Below are 22,574 nucleotides of genomic sequence, written 5' to 3' on the forward strand. Positions count from 1 at the left end.
TAAGTTGTCCTTGGTCTTGATACTAACAATCTGTCTGGTTTAACCTGGACTTAGATCTGTCTTATTTCACAGATTTAGTTGGTCTGTAACCCCTTCCTCTGTGTGCCTGTTTGCACGCACATGCCAGAATCCTCCCACAGCTGTGTTCAAGGTTCAGTGCAAGGCCTCAGCGCTTGGATCATTTAATCTCTAACTGCACAGACCTTCCTTTGCAGCTTCTTTTTTTTTCCCTTGACCCATTCACTTTTTTTTCCCAGCCAGTATCTAATTTTGAGGGCAGTTTGGTTGTTTCTTTTACTTACTATAGTTCTCTTTAACATCTCAAATGCCTTAATCATACATTAAAAAATGCTAAAATAAACTAAATTTCAGTGGCCATCTGTAAATATCAAATTATACCGAGTTACTGTTTATATATATATATTAGATAAGTTTTTACTACAGTATAAACAAATAGAATGTACTGTCCAGTTTTACCATGCAGCTTTTTAAAGTAGTTGTATGTTGTTGTGTTTATTCTCTTCCTTCTGCAGGAAATTGATGGGAAGGCACTACTCTTACTGAGGAGTGATATGATAATGAAATATATGGGACTGAAGCTGGGGCCTGCCCTAAAGTTGTGCTACCACATTGAAAGACTTAAACAAGGAAAGTACTAGCCAGTGGGGATACCGCAAATATGTGTGTTTGTGTCGCACTAAGCTCTCAGGTTCACAGCCATTGCCTTTATTTGAAACTATTTTGCTGATATAAATCATCTTTATTTTTTGAAAGTGTTCTCAAAATGGAAAAAAGACATTCAGGATAAAGAGGGGGGGTCGGGGGAATCTGTATGACATCTTAGAAGTGTTCAAGGCTGGGTTGGATGGGGCTTTGAGCAACTTGGTCCAGTGGAAGGTGTCCCTGCCCGTGGCAGGGGCTTGGAACTAGGTGATCTTTAATGTCCCTTCCAACCCAAACTATTCTATGATTTTAGTGTTTTGCAAACTATTTCAGGAAGTTTTCAGGGAAGGACAGTTGATCGTACTGGGGGCGGGCAGGTGAGGTAACAGTGCTCTCTGAATTCTGGAAAGTGCATTCTCCGTTACAGACTTCAGCCAATGTGTTCATATTCAGAACCAAAACAGCTGAATCCCAAATGAAAGTAATAAAACAAACCAGCATCAGGTGTTAATACTTTTTATAGGGGTGATTGTAAACTTTTATATTGCAAGAAAAATTTAAAATAGAAGATCTCATCTCTGTAGTGAATACTGTGTCTGGTCCTCCAGCAGAGTAGTACTCTAGTATATTATTCTAGACGATTCTTCCTAGATTTCCATAAAGGGAATAGCCATATGAATTGGTCATGGGGGATGGAGGTGAGGGGAGGGAAGGGTTATGGAGGAGAGGGTTTAATACAAATATAAGCTTTTATAAAGTGTGATTATCAGTCCTTTGGTAAGTTATGAGGACAAATGTACGGTATATTGTCAATTTATGCAGACAATAAATATTTCTGTTTCATGGAAGGGCATATTGGCTGTATAAACAGCCATTTCTGGGACAGACTGACTTAACTGGAACAATGCATCCACATTTTAAACATTCCATCTTTTTGCTGAGTTTGGCATGGATATGTGTGTTCATGCTTTTTTATATATACATGTGTATGTGTCGGGAAATACATACTATATATATATAAAAATATATATACACACTGTACATATGTATTCAGTTTTTTAACGTGTACTTTGCACTGTGCCAGAAAGAACTGTACAATTCCATGTTGGTTTTTTACCAGTAAATTTAGTTGTGTACTACTTTCATTAGCACCTGTTTAATTTGTTGTCCAGTCAGAAGGTGACAAACAATCAAAAGGTGGCTTTATTCATACAGGTGAGATCCCTGTACTATGCAATACTCTTGGTTATTCATCCCTTAACTCTGAGCCATATATTCTGGTATATTTCTGGAAAGACACATTTGGTTCTGATGCTTTGGGCTTGTATTTCCTAGAAGGAAGTGCTACTATGTAACCGATATGCCCTTTTGGGGTAAAATCGGTGCTGTTTCTATAAGCTGCAAGAATGAGTGGTGATAATAAAGCAGTTTGTTGTCACTGCCAATTGTAATATACATCAGGGACAAGAAAATACACTTTCTGTGTAGGAAACTGAATGTACTATATGTAATAGTGCAAGTGATAAAAACGGTTTCCTAGGGAAGGTGTAGTCCTAAAATGGTAGGTTTTATTGTATTTCTTACTGCCTTTTTATGTGAAAGCATATAGTATAAATATTTCTTACAAATTCCTTTTCTGAAAATGCCTTGCTTTACCAATAGTCTGATACTCCTCAGGTTTCAGCAGAGATACTGCTGCAAAATAATAAATTTTGTGGCTCATAAGCGTCCGAGTATTTTGTTAGTTTAAGTGACTGCAGTGCAATTTTAATTTAGCAAGTCATTTGGACTTTGAGAATTGGTTTTATTGTTACATCATTAGACACTTGACACTAAAGGTTATCTATATCTATTTGTTTTGCATATCTTTTGTGGTGCATGTGTGCTTAGATGAATAATACAAGGGTGTTCTTTATAGTAAGAAAAGGTCAGAGCATTGATTGAAGAAACAGAATATTTTCTCTTTGTGTTGGGAAAATACTGACTTGATTGTTGGTGTAACCATATGAAAGTTAGTTACATATTGAGGAAAACAGCATGCCCCACATGTTCAGTGTATTATTTATACCTTATTTCTTCCACACTTTATTATGCTGAATTTCAGAGTTCTTTAGCGTAAAGAGATCTCATACGATTTAAGTGGAAATAATTGACTGAAAACACTTTTCGTTTTTTATGTTGCCACTGGCATAGGAAAAACAAAGATGTTTTAAGTTTTGTGTTTTGCCTTTATGGAATGAAATTTTTTTACATGGCACTATTATGGGTATAAATATTTGTTCGAGGCTTTCTGTGCACCCGTGTGCACAAGGATTACTGTGCTGTTGCAGTACCAGAATTTCACCTTGTGCTATAGCGTGAGATTCAGGCATTCAAAATTTGTAGCAGAATATAATTTTTATTCTTTATTTTCAATGGGATGTTCTTATCTATCAACAAAAATAAAATGGTTTGTTCATTGTTGTAACTGTCTTTTTTGTTTGACGTTGTGCATATGTGTGAGCGCTGTTTGCGTAGGCAAGGGTAGCTATCTTATCTGGCATTTGGCAGCTCTTGACAGTTCATGTAAACATCTGATGTAAGGAAGTTTTAATCAAAAGGGTAAAATCATTCTAACGCTGTTTATCTGAAGCAATGTTTGAACTTGGGTTGGTCTGTGCTTTCAAAATAACAGTATAGGAATATATTCAACTATTTAGTTTCACATATAGCATTTTGCCACTTATATATCTTACAGGATTCTTATATAACCACTCAGGGGAAGAGACTGCTAAAAACTTTTTCCTGTGTTCAGAGGAAGACCTGAAGTATTTTAAATCAAAGCAGTTGATGGCAATAGGTTTCAACTTCATACACTTCATGCTTTTTTATTTCTGTGATACAGAAATCTGTTCCAGTGGCTGTTCACTTGAGAAGCAACTTAAATTGGATTAATGGTAACTTCAAATCCCTCAGAGACAAAGTATGGAACTTGGAAGTTGGTAATGACAATAGTCCAGAGGTCTTTTGCATCTGATATCTCTCAGAAGATACTGAATTATCTTTTTGGTGCATATTTAATGAAGATGACAACGTGATGTATTCTCTTTGTTTCTCTGAGTTGCTTTTTTATCAACAGGAATTCATCTGCTTATCTGGTTCTGTATCTTTCAGTCATCTTGCAAGACAGTGCTGTAACTCCTCAGTACGTCGTAAGATTTCTTCTGTTTGAAATTAAAATGCTGATGTCTGGGAGGACTAGCAGCTCTCACGATTCTTGTCACAGAAGACCTATGCAATATTGAAATTGAAGAGTGCTGTATGGCAAGGTGAATGCATGTTGCAGTTGCCATCACTACACTTCTAACAAGTTTGTTGTGGCTGTATACATGTTGTAGGACTTTCTCGGGAATGACAGCGAAAGACAGCAACATCATGTTATAAATGTTGGCTCAAAGGATCAAGGATCCTCTTCCCCTTTTTTTTATTGCTTTTAATAAAGGCACACCATTTCTTACTTCAGGTGGTAGACACAGGGACAAAGACGTTCATCTGAATGCCCATGGTATTATTCCTTTCCAGTCACTCAGGGATGTAATTTGCTGAAAAGCGATGTTAACCTTCTCTGTAACTCTGTCAGGTTTATGTGAGTCTGTGGATGTGATCATTTATGCCCTGAATGTGATACAAAAATTCTGCATTTGATTGTCTCGAGTATTCCTGTAGGGGAGGAATGAAGCCCTGGGTAAGGGTGACCAAAATCTTGGTGTTTGAACCCGGTCAGATGAAACACATGGTTCTTTGTGCTTATCTTCCCTTTAATTGGAGGTGAAATTCAGAGAACTGAAACATGGGTACACTGTTGAATGAATAGTTTCTCTTCCTCCTTAACTCGAAGGGCTCCAGTCACCTTTTCCTGTTCATGCGTTATTCTGGTGGGCCAACTCAGGATCATGTTTTCCTTTTAATTATGAGTAACTAATAAAAGTCTATTCATATGTTTGTATATTTGACTCTATAATGTAAATGATTTTTAATTTAAATGGCCTGACATCCAGAATCAAGCAGTCAGAGCAGCCTGTGTCCAGCCACCTTGAAGCAGAAGCTGGTAGTCCCAGTTTTAAGATAATTTAGGTTATACTATTTATCTATTTTGTTTCCATTTTGAGCTGACTGTTGGGGGTTTTTTCTCTTCTGCATTATCAAAGTTTATCTTAAGTCTGCTTGGTGTTTTTGTCTAGGACACTTACAAAACTTTTATTCATGGTTCTCTATACCAGTTACTCTGAAACGATATAATTTTTTAAAGCTTTTTCTGTAATAGACTTAAAATAGTAACTGGAAGTGAGGAGTGTATAGAAAACAATGCTACAGGGAAAACCAAAAGTACTGCTCAGCATGGATGCGAGAGTTTTCAAATTAAATATAGCAGGTTTTGTATCTACAGCTTTTTGTGTTTCTAGGTTTGTCTTGGATTTGCCCTGTTCTAAGTAAGAGTTGAGGAGTGCATCACAGAATCAAGGACTAGCTGAGGTTTAAAGATACCTCTGGAAGTGATCTGCTCTAACCCCCCTACTCAAGCAGGTCCACCTAGAGCTGGGTGTTCTGGACCAGATGGCTTTTGAGTGTCTTTAAGGATGGAGACTCTGCAGCCTCCCTGGGCAACCTGTGGCAGGGCTGTCACCCTCGCAGTGAAGAAGTGTTTCCTGATGTTCAGCGAGAACCTCCTGTGTTTCAGTTTGTGCCCGTTGCCTCTGGTCCGGTCACTTCATAGAGCCTGGCTCTGTTCTTTTTTGCCCCTTGCCCTCAGGTATTTCTGTACATTAGTGAGATGCTCCCAAGGCTTCTCTTGTCCAGGCTGAACAGTCCCAGCTCTCTCAACCTTTCCTCGCAGGAGAGATGCGCCAGTCCCTTCATTATCTTTGTGGCTCTTTGTTGGACCTTCTTCAGTATGGCTGTGCCTGTCATACTGGGGAGCCCGGCGCTGGACCCAGCGCTCCCAAGTGTGGCCTCACCAGTGCTGAGCAGAGCGCAAGGATCACCTCCACCAGCCTGCTGGCAACGCTCCTGCTCATGCAGTCCAGGGTACCATGAGCCTTTTTTGTGGCAAGGCCACATTGCTGGCTCATGTTCAACTTGGTGTCCTCTAGGATGTGCCAGGGCCTTTCCTGCCAAGCTGCTTTCCAACTGGGTGCTGCCAGCACATACTGGTGCCTGGGTTTGCTCCTCCCCAGGTGCAGGGCTTTGCATTTCCCCTTGTTGAACTTCCGAAGGTTCCTGTCTGCCCATTCTCCTGGGTGTCAAGGTCATTCTGGGTGGCAGCATGACCCTGTGATGTATCAGCCCCTCCTGCCGGTCTGGTGTCATTTGCAGACTTGCTGAGGATGCTCTGCCCACTCCTACATCATTAATGAAGATGCTGAACAGGACTGAACCCAGTGCTGACCCCCGGGGTGCTGTGCTAGTGACTGGCCTCCAGCTAGGCTTTGTGCCATTGGTCATCATCCCCTGGGCCTGGCCATTCAGCCGGTTTTCTACGCAAGCGTCTGCTTCTCCAGCCCATACGTCAGCAGCTTGTCTGTGAGTATCTTACGGGAGACGTTGTCAAAGGCCTTCCTGAAGTCCATGTAGACAATATCCACTGCTCTCCTCTCATCTGCTAGGCTGGTCATTTAATTATGGAAGTTTATCAGGTTGGGCAAGCATGACTTCCTCTTGGTGAAGCCATGCTGACTATTACTGACGATCATAATGAGGTATGGCTGACCAGCTAGTAGTTCCCCGAGTCCTCCTCCTTGCCCTTCAAGATAGGATGGACATCTGCTTTCCTCTGCTCTCCAGGCACTTCTGCTATTCACCATGATCAAACAAAACCTATGGAGTGGCCTTGCAATGTCATCTGCCAGTTCCTTCAGCACTCATGGGTGCATCCCATCAGGCCCCTTAGACTTGTGTATGTCAAGTTTGCCGAAGTATTCCCTGACCTGATCCTTTTCCACCAAGTGTCCATCATTCTTGCTCCAGGCTTTCCGTCTGGTCTCTGGGATTCCTGGAGCCTAGTCTTTCTAGTAAAGACTGAGGCAGAGCAGTCAAAAAGTGCCTCAGCCTTTTCCAGCTGCTGTATAACAAGGTCCTCCATCTCATGCAGCAGTGGGCCCACATTTTCCCCAGTCTTCCATTTGTCACCTATAGAGCGTAGTCTGATTTAATGCAGTATCATGTAACAAAACACATTTTTAAAAGAGGATAGAAGTATTTTTCCTGTGATTGGCTAGCTAGTTATGTAATAGAGTAAATGAACATTTAATTCCAACATTAGATGTGTGAACCTGTTCTAAATGTTATGAGCATCTTCATCTTTCTGCTGCTCTTTCTGCTGAGTTGAAGCTGTGTAGAGTTAGGCGGGTTTAGTTTAAAGGGGAGGGGTGGTGGTGAGAAAAAAGAGATTCCCTTGAGATCAATTTCAAAGGTCATATATTCCTCCTCTCTTTTTTATTACATGTAAAACTATTGGAGTGAGCAAAAAGTGCTCGTTTGGAACTGCCTAAGAGTGATGCAGGGAGGCAGAAGCTGATTTCATGTCCATTTCAGTAGTGAAATGATAGCTGCTTTTTTCTCAAGCTTTGTTTATAATCTTTTGCTCTGTAAAGCTTGCTAACTAGTCCATAATCCTGGGATTGTGTTCCCCAACTGTCAGTGTTCCTGTTGTTTCAAAGGTCACACAGAGCTATTTTGAGACTATCTTCTTAAGATCTGAACAGTCTGTTATAAACGCACTGTATGTTGAGTCTGCAACTATGAGGCATTTTATAAAATCTTGTCATTTTCTTTTTACAGTGAGTACTTCAGAGGTGGTTTGTTTTTTTTTTAAATACCAAAATATTTTGCTACTTTCTTCTCTGATGGTTTGTCCTAAATAAAATCTCATTGCTGTGGCTGTGTAGATGATGGGAGTCCTATGTGTACTTAAACTATGCTATCAGTGGTCCAATAGGCTTTTAAATCCCTCACTTACATGAATCATCCATCCCTGTCCTAGCAGATCATTTTGATTAGTTGTAATTTGTCCCATTTGAATCAGAATTAGCTTCTACCAGCTCGAGAATCTCCCAGCTCTGCTGTACAAGCTGAGGAGTCCTGCATGAGCTGCTTCTCATCGTAGCTTTACGGACCACTGCTAGTTTTATTTCAGCTTTCATTATCTGCAGGGGAACTGTTTAGTGCTGACAGTGAAGGCTGCGCACCTTGGCTTCTCTTCTTTTTAAAATATATTAAGACATTTTCATCCACAGAGATTCACTTTTCAGCCTCTAAAATCAAAGCCCTTCCAGGACAAACAGTATGAGCAAACAGATGCCAGCACAAGAGGAAAGGGAGATTGCATCCCATGTTGTGTGAACAGACAAATACGAACAGATGTGCAGCTTGAAGCTGGCAGAAACCTTCTTTGCCAATGGTTCCTTTCTAGTTATGACAGCTGGAAGAAAATGAATACACCACAAAACCACCATGATAATTGCTGTTATCCTGCATTGGCAGTCTCAGCACTGAGGTCAAGAACTAGAAAGGCAAAGACTCATCTACAGGTGGAAGCTGAGGCAATTGGCAGGGCACTGGGAAAAATCTTTATGAATGGTGGCACATCTTAGAAAGTCTGGTGTTCAACCGCAAAAGGCCATAATTTTGCTAGATTTCTCCCTTTCTCATATTTAGGGTTTTTTCAGCAGTTATGGAGGCACTCTGTTTTCCCAAGCGCTTGTGCTAATGCTGTCCGGATGCCTAAGAGTGGGGGTTTTCAGCCAGGTCTGGACTCTTCTTCCCTAAACGTCCGTCTATCCAAACCAGTGCTGCCAAACAGCTGGTCATCTTATTGGAGACCCTTTTGAGGGAAGGGTCTTTGCATCTGCTTCTTACTCCTGCATGTTTCGAAAAACGAGAAAAGGACTTTGCAGCTTGCTGACTTTATCTTTGCAACCAACTATTGCTACTGATCTCAGTCCTTGCCTGGGAATGGTGGTGGTGCTCCGTTATGAACAGATGCCCATCACCTGGGCAATGCCACTCAATGTGTGGTCTGCAAAGTGCTTTTCTGTCTGTCAGCCTGTCTCTCTCTTTTTAAGTCTCTGTGCTTGCATGAACAAAATAGCAAGGACGGAGGAATTAATAAATAAATGGCTCAGTTTTAGTATGCCCTTGGTTTATGCTTGTGCTTTAGGGGTGCGGTCCTAGCTAGGTCATTGTAATGTACATGGGAGATGCTGCTTATTGGGCTCAATGGGCAACGTAGCAGGGTTAGGGGTTTTAGTGGTTGGTTGGTTTCAGGTTGGTGTGTGTGTGTGTGTGTGTTTTGTTTGAGTTTTTTTACCTGAATACCATCAGCTGTTTATTTTCAAGAGACCAGCTCAGCCAAAGGAAGCATATTACTTTCATACCTCTTTGTATTCACCATGTATTCACCGTAGTGTATTAATTGTAAACTCTCTTTGTCTGGGTGGTGTTTGGCTACGGGAAATGAACAGGTTGGGGAAAGTTTAAATGTTTTGAAAGAAAACAGAAATGGAAGCCTGGGATGAGTGATAGGGTTTGTGTGCAATAAACAACAAGGGAAGGAAAATATATGAAGAAGGAAGTAATGGAAAATCAGAAAGGAGAAAGAAAACCAGGTGGATATGCTAACTTAAACTGTTTCAGATTTGGATGCTTCAGACTGTTGAGTCATGACTAGTGTCTTTGAGTCTTTGTGTTGAGCTTGGATTTTAAAGAGGAAAGTTAGAAATTAACATTTTGAACCATGCCAGGTATATGAAGTATTTTCTCTTGACATGATTTCATTTGAAAACGTGGTCTGAATCCTTGTAATTCCCTGCCCAATTCTTGGGGCATCTTCTCTCTGTCCTTAAATTGGTTTTTTCTAATTGAATGCACTGCTACTACCAACTCCCTTTTGATGTGGTGTCTTAAACACAGACCAGTTGGGGAGCCAAAATCTAGGAATACAGGATTTGGTTTAATTTCATGTAACTTCATGTGTTTATACCAGTTGTCCAGACCCTTTCATGGTAGTCTGTGGAGGTCTACTGACCGACTTGAGGGTATGAGTGCTCTGACCAGATACCAAGCAACATCTGCTTTACAAAGAGATGAATAGCTCTCTTGACTCTATTGGTTTGATTGACTAGATTTCCAGTATCTACCGTGGGAGCCTCTCATTTCAGCATGTGAGCTAATTCCCCACCTAAAGTGCCGTTTGTTGCAAGTAAGATGGAACAATCTCCTTACTTGAGCCCTTCATGGTGTTCAGAAGGAAATGTTCAGGTGCACTTTGTACTAACCAAGAAATGCTGGCTAGATCCTATGGTCCGCCACACAAGGGATCTCACTCAAAAGTCCAGATGTCATAGAATCATTTAGGTTGGAAAAGACGCTTAAGGTTATATAGTCCAACTGTAAACCTAACACTGCGAAGTCTGCCTCTAAACCATGTTGCTAATCACCACGACTACGTGTCTGGTGCTGAGCAAATGCCCCACCTGCAGTTTTCTGAAAGAGGTCCTGTTTCTGCAGTGCTTATGTCTGCTAGCATTTGCAAGGTGCCTGCCAAGACAATGCTGCACGTAAACGTTGATCCTCCAGCTGGTACGTCTTTGACCTGGATTTGGACGAGTGGACACAATGTGAAACTCATCAATCTAGCCCAAAAAGCATATCCATGGAGAATATTTATGCTCTTAGATCTTCATTGTTGCACAGTTAGAGCATTGTTGCATATCTCTTGTTTAAAGTGGCAAAAGGTGGACAAGAACATGTAAATATTCTGTTGGTCTTTTTTTAACCTTGCTCTGACCCCCCTTGTACACTAATACAGAGCGTGCTAGCGTGAGTGAGTGCACATGCCACACACATGAGTGTGGCACATGCATCATCAGGCTTTAAAATAGAGTGTGGCGGCTTTATGCCATCATAGTTGAGTTGTGGAGGGTCTTTGAAGGGCAGGCATGCGCTCGCTTATGCTGGGCTGTGCTCTGTGGACGAAGCTTTCAAGGTACTTGTTTTGAAACTTTAGTTTTAAGAATGATAAATCCACTTGATACCTCTATAAATGTGCATGCAGGTAGGGTTGGGGATTTTTCTCAATAAACAAGAAATTACTTGTGTACCAGAAGCCTTAAAGCTTAATAACGGGACTTTTAGGGGTTTCCTTGCCATACGTAAACTCCAGAAAGAAGGACCTCCTTGTTTTGTGTCACAGTGACACACCCTTGGTCTGTGAGATGCCAGACTAGGCCAAAATGTTGCCTAGCTTCAGTTCTTAAGCAAAGAAAGATGGGAACTCTGTTGATGAGGATGTGGTGGAAAGGATGATATTGAAACAATGCAGAAAATGTGAGCATTTTGAGACAGCTGTGGTCTAAGGAACATTAGTAATCCCAGGAGCTGGGGGAGGCCGAACACAGGCTGACACAGGGATGCGATGTGTCTGTTACCAGTGCTTCACTGGAAACACATGTGTCTTAACAGTGAAAACTAACGTTTTACCTGGAGAATAGTGCTCCCTTCCTGATATTTCATTAGATTGTGCCCTGCAGTTTGCTCTTTTGATTTTCCCCTCTTAGTTTGAAAGTATCCTAATAATTTCAGTACCAGGATATTATGCTATTATTCTAGGAGTAGTGCTAAATATTTTAGCTATTAGTAATTTTTCTTCCCAAACACGAAGAAATGTTTCAGATGGTTCAACAACAGAATGGATTCTCCTAGCAGGGCTGCGATACCAGGATTTTAACAACTGTGGAAAATATGTTTTCCGCACTAAAATTGGGGGATTTGCTTGTGTGTGTAGGACTGCCCCACAGTATGCTGAGTTGCAAACTTCAGTGTTAAGGGTTTGTGGTATAGCCTAAGAGAAATGCAAGTTTAAATGAGAGGATAGGGAAGCATCGGGGAAAAAAAAGTGAAAGATGAGTGTAAAAAGCAAACTGCACAAATTAATGTCATGATGGCAGGCTGGCTGCATTTGGGAAGGCAGGAATCAATCCCAGCCAGGGAACAAGATCTTTGACTGAGACCTTCAGCATATTTTTACAAACTTGAGCACAAAAAGAAACTAAAACATTTGGCGCCAGGATATTACGCAATGTTGTTTTATGCTGTTTTCATTGTCTAAGATTCTTCATGAGGGCTGTTAATGAGTTGCTTATTGTTGTCAGATCACTGTCCTGAGGTGCCTCTGTGCAAGTGAACGGGCATGGACAGTCACTCTCTATAGTGCTCAGTGGCCACTTCTGAGCCACTCATTTTCCCCTGAAAGCTTTCACATGCAAGAAGTGTGTGAAGCTGCTCTTTGAGCCCCTGTGGGTCAAACCCTTAGAGGGATACTAAGTCTGCAAGGTGGTGTAAGAATGCCAGTGCTCTGGGGCAGCTGAGCAGAAAATGGGTAGAAATGGTTAAAAAAGTTGGCACTGATCAGGAGACATATTGGCATATCAATGTTATAGCAGATAGGAGCATGGGTGGTAGGAAAGCCTAAGTCACACACGTTACTTCAGGCCCATGACATGCCGAAATGGGCGCTTTGCTGCTCTCCTTCCCCTCCCCTTCCCGCCCAGCTGGGTTTGCTGCTGCTCTTCCCCGTCACCTGCTGTGCCCGGGCAGGAGCAGGGAGGCCACGCTGCCTTGCGTGCTCTGCATGAGTGGGATTTGATGTAGAGTCTCCCCTGGCCCTTGCTTCTCGGCTGCCTTCAGCCCAAGGAAGGGTTACCCTCCCAGCACGCAGTGCTCACCTTTCTTCCTGCTCTCACTAAGCTGAGTGGCCCAAGAGCCTTATCTTTGAAGCCCACACCTTCCTTTCCGCTGTCTGTCATCTGCCTATGGCCAAGGGCTGCAGCTGAGCTTCTCGCTTTCATTCTCTGGCTGGCTGCTTGCTAACTTTAATAAAGGTGCGATGCTAACAGGCCTGGAGGTGGCTTTTATCTCTGCTTCCACTGCCTGCTTTCATCTCTGTGTTTTCCACCTTTTCCTTGTGCTCCTAATTGTCTGCTGCTCACCTGACTGCTTGTCTGTTCTCTCAGCCTAAAAACTGCCTAATCCAGGTGAGTTCTCTGGCCGAGAAGCTGCTCGCGCTTCCTTTGCATTCATTTCTGCTGCTAACAGCTGGCCCCATGTGCCAAAGCCTCAGCCGTGCACCCCTGGCTGCAGGGCTGTGCCTTGGGCAGCGTAGGGGAACGGGACCGGCTGCCCCACGGAGGAAAGCGCCAGGCTGGAACATCTGAGCTCTCCCACCCCTGAGGCTGCCATGAACCGTGGCCTTCACCCGAGACGCACAGCCCTGCTCCCCTCCTTGGATTCGGTGTCTGGCTCCCTGTGAAGCCCCTGCCTGATGGGGGGAAGAGGGCAGAGGGGAAGGTAACTCACCCCTGCAACCCTCTCCCCTCTCACCCACCCCCTAATAAAAGCCCAAGCCAAAGGAAGCTTGGAGCCAAGGGGTGCCCTTGAGGGTCTGCACTGCTCCTTCCTCTCCACCTTGCATATACTCAGCATTGTCAAACGTTGTCCTCCTACCATTACGGCTTAATGACTTTCCCTTCAGCTTCACAGGAGGTATTAATGTCTGCATTAACAGCCACCAGAAATGGAAGCTCCATATATCACGAGCGCAGCTACACGTCCTTCTCCTCATACAGAAGTTTCAGAAGCAGTTAAAATGTAGCCCTGTAGAAAATTAATGGCCCAATATACAAAATCTGTAATTGCTGCTAGAGGCGAGGAGGTGGAAATGCTCAGTCTTGGTATAATTAAGTACCTTGTTCTGTGGCCACTTCTCCTGTGTGTCAGTGGGATGTAGGATTTGTGCTTCACACACAAGGGATGGTGGGAGGCAAATGGTCCCTATTTAGTGTTGTTTGCCCAGCAGTTAAGCTTCAGGAGAGGTACCGGTGTGTGGCTTCTCTTCCCATGCGCAGCCTTGAAGGCTGGGGTCACAGGAAAGCGTAGCAGGGGTGGGAGCAGGAGCTGCCCTAAGCCTTCCTGGAAAGGTGCCGATCAGAATTTTCCCCCCTGCCATTGCCATTTAAGTAATGGGAAAGCCAGGCACTGGGTGGGTGACCTAGTCTGCTCTGCCCGTCCGTTTCTAGTGGGGTGGCTCCAGCCTGTGTTGCCTTGTGGCAGTGGGGATGGTGGTGGTGACCAGCAGTACCAGGGAGCTTGGCCGTTCTGGAGACAGCCCCGTAAAGCTGGGGATGTAAAGGAGGTCGCTAGGGTATTTGGAGCCTGCTCTGGTTTTCCCCAGCCCTGTTTCAGAGCGGGGAGGTTGCAGTTACTCTTGTGACGGTCTGGAAGAAGATGCAGCCACAGAGGCTGCTGGTCTGGTCTGCCTTTGTAACCGGTACCAGTTGGCTTTAAGCTGAATGAGTTGCCTGTAGGCATCAGGTGTTTTGACAGTGCTTGTACAGGTTTATAATGGCATAAAGCTGATTTAGCCTAATTTGTTGTCAGGGTTTCTGGGGCTTGCGGTCTAAATGCAGTTAAACCAGACCACTGCGTGCAGAGCCGGGCAGGAGGTAGCCTGGGTATTGAAGTTAACCTGGGAGCATGGATAGCTCCCAGCAAAGGCCTGCAAAGGAGAGGAGGGAAAACCTCGGCACCTGCAGCCAGTGTCCCCAAGAGGTGCTGGCTGCTCTGCCTGCCACAGCTGCCCTGCGCTGGCAGGAGGGGTGCGCCGTTGGCTGGACGCCCTCCCTCCGCCTGCTGAGGATGCTGCAGGGGATGATGCTTGCACAAAGACGGCGGGGACTGGGGCTGTAACCCCAGTTACAGATGTAACCACCAGTGTGGGAAACATACTTTTAAAATAAATAAAAAAATAAAGAAATCCCAGCTTCTTTTGAACTTGTTCTGTCAACTGCAAAATAAAAACGTCAGCAGCTAATGCTGTGACCTCCTCCTTTTTAAATAATCTGGTGTAGCCCTGGGGAAAACTACATTTTCAGAAGGTTTTTTGACACTGGAACAGGCCCAGCTGAAACAGAGTGGAGCAGTGACAACTGGGATGGCCATCCCAAGGGATGTTGAAATCCTGAGCTTCTGCACTGCAATAACCAGAAGATGACACATTTCATCAACACAGTTTCTTGGAAGGAGCAAAACAAAGTAGCAGAGTATTTTTAATTAAGAAAAAAAAATATTTAAAAAAATACAGTCAGATGACTAAACATTAATGAATCTATCAACACTTTACGCGCTTCTGAACATTGTCAGTTCTGCCAGCTTTGGGAAAAAATAAAAGGCTTTAAAAATACTTACAAGCAAGAGTTTGACAGAATTCGATGCAACGCTTACGTGAAAGCCCTCCATTTTCACATTAGGCAAGAGGGCAGTGATCCTTCAGCCCAGGAAAAGAGAAACAGCATGCCTTTCCTAACCTAATGCAGATGCATTTTCTGAATAGTGAATTGGTGTGTCTGCTGCCGTCAGAAGTTTCAACAGATTTCAGCACGATACCTGTGCCTGAAGGTGTGATTAGACTTCTAACCCTGAAGCCACTTCTTTGGGCAATTTCTCATTGCACGAACGACTGCAAAAACCTTCCCAAAACTATCCAAGAAGAGTCTTGGAAGTAGCTTGGCTGCAGATAGGTAAAGGAAGGCACAGTTAGTGTGCGATGGCATCCAGCTGATGGGCTTACAATGGCTTTTTTTTATTTAGACAGTACTGGTGCGGTGCTGGGAACATGTCATTTGAAATATAACGAAAAAGTTTTTCTATGTAACAGGTATAGCCAAAAAAAACCACAGCACCCACTGAAAATGATTCTGCTCTCACGTTGGTCCTTCCATCAGGACAGGTTTTTACAAGTGAGATGTGAACTTAAAAGCCAGCAGACAAAGTAATGCGTCTCCAGCTCCTTTCCATACACAAGTGCAAAACCATGACCTACCAGAACTTTTATTTTAATTGTACATTCACATTTCTCCATTGACGTGGGCGGCTTGTACACTGCCAAGTGATAAAGTTACACAGTTCTGCTCTTTCCTGTGCATTGATTTCAGCCATCAAAGAAACTTAGAAAACTAACAATAAACAACTTTTCCATATATCTGTAGTCAGGCTGGGAAAAATTATGCGACTTTTCCTTCCCCTCCTGCCCCCCCGCCAGCCAAATTCCCCTGGCTTTTACACTTTTCTCTTTTAAATGACTGATAACATTACTTAATTAAGATGGTTTCCTATGGGTCTCTTGCAATGAAGGTGTGCACTGGGCTGTACCGCTCGCTTGCTCTTGCTTCTCCAGAAGCTCATTTGGGTGCATCGTTAGGGGCTGTTGTGATGTTCTCTCCGACAGTGCTGCGGGACAATATAATTTTTCTTAGCCTGCTATTTTTTCTTAACATTTTACGTTCATCACAATTCAGTTGCGGTGCTTTACAGTTTACAGACTTTTTGCCAAGCCTTTTCTGTACACTGAAAGCGATTCAGAAATGACAAAAAATGCCGCAACCAATTAGCACGTACAAACATTTATTTTGAAATTTCCATTCTGACTGTTATGAAGAATTACATCATCAAAGCACTTTATGGCAGTGAAAATAGCTCTTACCCCTCTGACTCATCCATTACTCCATTAAAGCTGCAAAATGTGCAATCTGCTTGAAAAATAGGTTGCTTTTTATTCAGTTTCCCATGAAAAGTCAAAATTTGATAACAAAAATACCAAAAGGAAAAAAAACACAAAACCAACCCAGCTTATAGGGACTCTACATCCGATCCTCTCCCCCTTCCCCCAAAAATAACTTACAAAGATAGTTTAAAGTTTTAAATGAGTTTAAAACCAAGTGCATCTTTTTTATTATTTTTTCTTCTTCTTCTTCTCATAATAATCTTAAAATTCTAAAAACCCATAATTTACTTTCTTGGAAAAAAGGCAGCGAGCCGTTGCTTCTTGATTGGAAGAATATGTATCTCCGGCGAGTTCATTTTCTTTAGCTTTACGCTCCTGTTTTTGACGGGTTTCCTGAGGGCCTCAGCGCTGTCCCGGGGCTCGGGCGGGCTCTTCACGTCGTAGCACTGCAGCACCGAGTCCTGGGGCAGGTCCCTTTTGAAGGAAAAGTTTTTGGTGGAGACCCCCGACAGGCCCTTGATCTTGCCGCAGAAGATGGTGGGCACGGCGTCCTTGACGGAGACGATGACTTTGGCTGTCTGCGAGGTGCTGACGATCTCGATGTTGTTGCCGGCCTTGGGCTCGCAGCCCGCCCTGCCCGCCTGCTCCACCAGCCACTTCTGCGGCTGCCGCAGCAGCTCGGCCGGCCCGCCGCCCGCCGCCCTGCCCTCCGCCTTGCCCAGCGCCTCCTGGGGCTTGCAGGGGGAGAAGGGGGCGGCCGGGCCCGGGGGCAGCTTGTCCGGCACAGGGTGAGCGCCGGCCTCGGCAGAGGTGGCAGGGCCAGGGCCGGCTGTCTCCCCGTGGGGTCCCCCCGGCTTGCGGCAGGAGGCCAGGGACAGGTCCAGGGCCCCGTCCTCAGCTGGTGGGGCAGCCTCGCCAGCCCGGGGTGCGGGTGGCCCTTTCATGGAGAGGTCCAGCGCCTCGTTCTCGCCGCTCATCTTGATGACGGTGTGACGGCTCAGCTGGGGAAACTCCCGTGGGTGGAGGAGGTCGAAGGGCTTGGTCTCCTCCTTCTCCAGGGGGGTCTGGGTGCCCTTGCAGGAATTGGGGGTGAAAAGCGGCGGCTTGGGCGGGTCGGGGGCTGCCTTGGCCTCAGCGCCGTGGGGCACGGGGATGGGCACGGGGATGGGGATGGGGACAGGGACGGGCAGGGGCACTATGACGGGGTAGGGCACCAGCAGCGTGGCGGGGGGCACCAGCGGGGAGAGGGGCGAGCTGAAGGCCTGGGGTGGGAGGGCAGCATAGTCAGGGGGCGGCTGGCAGGGGGCAGAGCCCAGGGCACCCTGTGAGGGAAACAGGTCCTGGAGGACGGCAGCGAACCCCGGCGTCTGAAAGACAGGGGGCAGGACGGGCTCCTGGGCTTGGCCGGAGGGCTTGGGGTCCAGGAGCTGGGGCTGCCCGACGGGGGCGGCAGCACCGGGGAAGAGGCCGGTGTGCAGCGGGCTGGCGGGGCACGTGGCCCCCGGGGGCAGCACCAGGGGTGAGTTCAGGTGCTGGAAGACATGCTGCTCCAGGAGGACAGGCAGTGGAACGGGACCCTGGGTGGTCATGACATAGGGGGTGGCGGCATTGGTGGCTGGCATCTGCGGGGCGGCGCTGCCAGCGACCTGCAGGTGGATGGGCAGGACGACAGGGCTGTCACCCAGGCAGATGGGCTGCAGCACAGTGGCCGCCACCTTCAGGGCAACCCCGCTCTGCGACTCGGCCGGCGGCGTCAGGATGGAGGGCGCGGGGACTGTCACCAGAGGGGATAGGGCCTTCTTCATCAGGTCGGCTGAGTTGATGTTCCAGGCCTCTGCCGTGATCAGCTGGGCCACCCCATTCTCCAGCTTGTTGTTGGCCATCGCTGAGGGCGAGCTGGTAACATCCATGGGCAGGTTTGGGGCGTCCTTGTACAGCTCCTCCATGTCGCAGGGCTTCTCCGGCTCTGCCAGCGCTGTCTCTACATTGCCGTCAGCGGGACCCGCGGCGGCTCCAGGCTGCCAGGAGCATCAGCACCAACATAATTTGGCCTGCAAGCCAGAAACATATTTTAGGCACAGCATAAATCTCCTCCTTAAAATAATATTTGCAATTGCCTTTAAAGACCCCACCACCAAAGAAAAGTCGTTAAACATTTCCACGCTTCAGGGTAATGGCTCCACAATACAGTGTACTGTATATACAGAGATGCTGGATATACATACAACCGTGAGTGTTGTACGAAGAGTTTTGAGGAACTTATATTTAGCCGTAAACACAGATAATTTAAAAGGAATCGAGGACTGCCTACAGCCAACCCCCACCCACCCTGGTACGCAGCCTGCAACAGGGACTCAGGCCATCCATTTCACGTTTTTAAACAAAGCTTCATGTAATGACAGTGCATGGCAGAGCCAAGCAACAGTGCACTGTTTTAACTCCACAAAAGCCCCCAAAACAAACGTTTCTAAAAATATCGCGGTTAAGAAATATTCAGCCATGGGCAAAGAGTACTTGATACCCCTACAATACTCATCCCTTTTTCATCCTGGTGGGACTTACTAAAGGCAAGCAGGCGACCACTGCACAGTGAGTACAGCACCTCTGAAACTGCTGTGGGCAGGGTGAGAAAGGAACGTGGCCAGGCAATGGCAAAACAAAAAAAACCAAACCAAACACCCTGCCACAGTGATAGACAGACACAGTAACATGAACCAGGCACCTGACTCATTAAAGAAGACATTAAAGATAACAAAAAATCAAAGCTTCTTCAAATTTATTTTGACAGCCCAACCCTTCATATCAACCAAGCAAATGGCAATTAGAAAAGGGCAGCAATGGTTTCCATTCATGATCGCAGTGAAATTTGCAGCTTATTTCCTAAAAAGATTAACAGCCCCTTACCCCTGGAAAAAAAAAAAAAAAAGCAGCTAATTAATGGTGCTCGACATCCATTTATTTAGAAGGATAATTTCCTTCCTGCGAGCTGCCGCTGGCAGACTTTGGCTGGGGGCTGGCCGCTCCACCTGGCACTGCCCATGCCTCTCCCAAAGTGTGTGGTGTATCCTGCCGTGGTAATAATCACCATGGAAACTTGTCCAGTTTCAACTGTTACCATGGGAAAGCACCAACAAATTTACATTTTTCACCTGCATACAGCCGAATCCTGCTCCCTATGAGCAAAATGTGTGCCACTGCTGCTGCCCGGCTGGCCTGGCTGGTGGGAGTGCGGCGCTTCCCCACGTCCCACAGGCATGCCGGCATTGGGACGATACGGAGGGCAATGCCACTGAAACTAGATGGCTGAGGAGTCCCAGCCTGGGGATCTGTCTGTGTCTGAGAGCACGCAAAGACCTCCGCCAGCTCTGGCACTTACAGAAATGATTTAGTCGCATAAGTGTTTGTAGGACCAACAAAAACCTGCAAAAGGGATGGGAGGAAAAGGGAAAAAACCCAAACACTACAAAGGCTAAAAAACAGCCAAGGCAGGGAAGCGGGAAATCTCCCAAGTCTCTCCTGAGAATTGTAAATCCTTGGATTTGGCAGAGAGATGCTACAGCAAGCGCAAGACTACAGAAATGCCACAAGTTAATAGCGGAGACTGCTTGGGTAAAACACTAATAATTTAACAGGCGCATCTGAGTTCTTAAAAAGGATTTTTAAAAGTAAACAGATGAGTCATTTCTTTTCTCCTCCTGCTGCTGGCTTAAGAAGAATAATTCTGGATTTTTGTCAACTTATGAAATGTTCTGCAAAAAACATTCACAAATACAGGGTTGAGGGTTTTTTTGTTTGTTTGTTTCCTTTCCCAGCCTCAGCTGAGACAGACTACAGGCAGGCAGAGATGCCCAAGCACCAAAAACCAGGAGCAAATATCAAATCCCTTATTCAGAAAATGACAAGTACTGGTATAAAAAAAATTGGGTCTGTCTTATGTTGGAAAAAACCCCACAACCAGAAGAGCAAAGAGCAATTGTTTCTAAAAATAAAGACAATGAGGAGACTGCTCCGCAGATTCAAGCTAAAAAGAAAAAAAAAAAAAAAAAAAAAAAAAAATTATGTTTTTTCTGTTAAGGAATTAAAAAGCCACTTCTACTGCTCTTATATAACCTCTCCCTCCCTCTTTTTAAAATGACCATTTTAAACCCCTGTGTTCTCTGCTGTACACCAGCATCTTTGCTCCTCCAGAGGCTGCAGCACAGCCGAGTATTTTGCACAGGACACTGGCTCTTCCCGACATTTCTGTTTGCTTGAGAAGCGTGAGATTGTGGTGTTTTCATAGAGAATTAATGGTCTGGCTGGGACAGGAAATGACCCCCTGTTCCCCTGGCAAACTCATTTAACATTGAGAAATAGAAAAATTAAGATGAAAATTATGCTGCGTAAGAGACTTGAGGGATTAGCTTGCTGTACAAACCCATGGAGAGAAAGACAGATCGCTGCTGAAGATGAAAGTATAAAACATAGTAAAATCCCCCATTGCTGCTTTAAAAGGCAACAGGGCTGGAGGCAGAGGAAATAGCTAGATGAAGGGAAGAAGAGCTCATCTATCGCCGTTAGACACCTTGAAGAAATGCCTGTGCCCTTGGCTGGGCTGTTTTTTTAAAGCATGGTCAAACATTTTTTTTCCACACTGAATCCTCTGTGTTTCTGGGATCTATAAATATGTATTGTTGAGCTCGTGGTCCTACACTGCCTCCAGGAGAGCTCCACTGTGCAAGGGGAAGGAGGTCAGAAGGGTGAGGTACAGCCCTCGGACTCAGGTTTCTGGATTTGGGGTGGGGTTTTTCCTCCCTCACCTTTCCTATGTGGAAATGTACCCTTCCATATTTCCCATGCACCTGCTTCTTGAATGAAAAAAACCCAACATACAAATATGCACACACGGTGACATATATATATTTCTCCTTAAAAATATTTCATGATCCTGCCTGCAGCCTGCAGCTTGGTGGTAGCTGGCTGCCAGGTACAGCGGAGTCCCAGAGCAACTGCCTCCTATGCCCTGTAAAGCAATTTTCCGTTTCACCCAAGAGGCAATGCCAGGGCTGCCTAACATGAATTACACTAAACATCTATTATCAAGGTCAGTAAGCAGACAGAGTGAAAAGGTTCCAAGTCCCCAAGCCTCAAAAGAGGAAACATTCGAATATCTGGGATCAAGAGACAGGATGAAGTTGTCCAAAGAGGTGTTCTGTTGTTCCTGGACTCCTTTTTTATACTATGTACACCAAGTATGTGGTACAAAACCGTTAAGTCAACATGGAGATGACCTAAACTAAACTAAATTTTCAGTGTTGGTATTAACAGCGATAGCTATACTATAGTTCTCCTTTTATAAAAATCAACCTGAAGTATGTGCTGGATTTGAGGTTTTTGTTGGGTTTTTTTGAAGATTGCTGCTTCATTGCACATAAATTATTCAGAGTTACACAGTTTTAAAAACAAGTTTCATGTACCTAATATACACAAATGAAGGTAATATAATTCTCTGAGATTGCCTTAAGTTTCCTCTGTCTACCACACCTCAGTGCTGGAAAATCAATTAATTTCCCTTTCCCTACTTATCTATTTAATATTTAATTTGCTGTTTGTTTTAATTGAAAAGAAGCTTGCAACACTGAAATAAGCCCTACTGTAAATAAACCGGGCTTTCTCACCAGGGTGCTGATATGAGTTAAGTTCATGGCACTATGCAATGATGTGTGTAACTGTACAGGAAATGGTATGTTAGCTATACAGAAATGCCAATGAAAGGGCTGGTGATAACTCTAGCTTATTTTTTTTATCTCCTGCTGATGGTCGTGCAACAGACTTTTCTCAGGGCTGTTGCGTGCCTTCCTGTGGGATCGCGGCACTGTACCGTGTTCAGCTATCCCCACGCTCTGCTCGCTCGTCCGTGCCACAGCTTGTACCTCGCTATCTACACAGAATTCAAATTATGCTCTGCACACTATGGGAAGGGACTCAGAAGCTCCCTTTGTGGGACACCCTGCTCAGTATCTCCTGGAAAAAAAAGGGTTTCCCTTTTCCCTTCTTTCTAAATACAGTATGAAACACAAACCAAAATTAGACATCTTGACTTAATGGAACAGCTTGGGGACAAAACTATGGATAGATTTGTGCTTCAGTGTTTTGCCAGAACTCACTGCTTGCTGTCACCGATCCTCCTGCTCAAAGCCACTTGTTTGATTTTTGCTCTGCAGAAGCCCATTGACAAGGGCCATGGTGAGAGCATCCCAGTCGGGAGGGCCTGCCACCCCTTCAGAGAGCAGCAAGCCTGCCGAGCACCGCCGGCAGCACGCACCCAATCGGGGCACCA

The 22,574-nt window shown here is 44.9% G+C and overlaps 2 protein-coding genes across 8 annotated transcripts in view; one reads left to right on the forward strand and one right to left on the reverse strand.

Moving 5' to 3' along the window:
* SCML2 (Scm polycomb group protein like 2) overlaps positions 1-4,648 on the forward strand; it is a 72,782-nt gene extending 68,134 nt beyond the window's left edge. For all 5 annotated transcript variants that reach the window (XM_040582643.1, XM_040582640.1, XM_040582641.1 and 2 more), the window contains one exon: positions 534-4,648. In XM_040582643.1, the coding sequence (XP_040438577.1) occupies positions 534-659 (126 nt within the window). In that variant the 3' untranslated portion in view covers positions 660-4,648. The remainder of the gene's footprint in view (positions 1-533) is intronic.
* Positions 4,649-15,566: 10,918 nt separating this feature from the next.
* The window catches only part of RAI2 (retinoic acid induced 2), a 47,095-nt gene continuing 40,087 nt past the window's right edge, over positions 15,567-22,574 (reverse strand). For all 3 annotated transcript variants that reach the window (XM_040582646.1, XM_040582647.1, XM_040582648.1), the window contains one exon: positions 15,567-18,306. In XM_040582646.1, the coding sequence (XP_040438580.1) occupies positions 16,540-18,201 (1,662 nt within the window). In that variant the 5' untranslated portion in view covers positions 18,202-18,306 and the 3' untranslated portion in view covers positions 15,567-16,539. The remainder of the gene's footprint in view (positions 18,307-22,574) is intronic.

The sequence above is a fragment of the Falco naumanni genome, chromosome 2 (genome assembly GCF_017639655.2).
Source record: "Falco naumanni isolate bFalNau1 chromosome 2, bFalNau1.pat, whole genome shotgun sequence".
In the NCBI taxonomy this organism is placed as follows: domain Eukaryota; kingdom Metazoa; phylum Chordata; class Aves; order Falconiformes; family Falconidae; genus Falco; species Falco naumanni.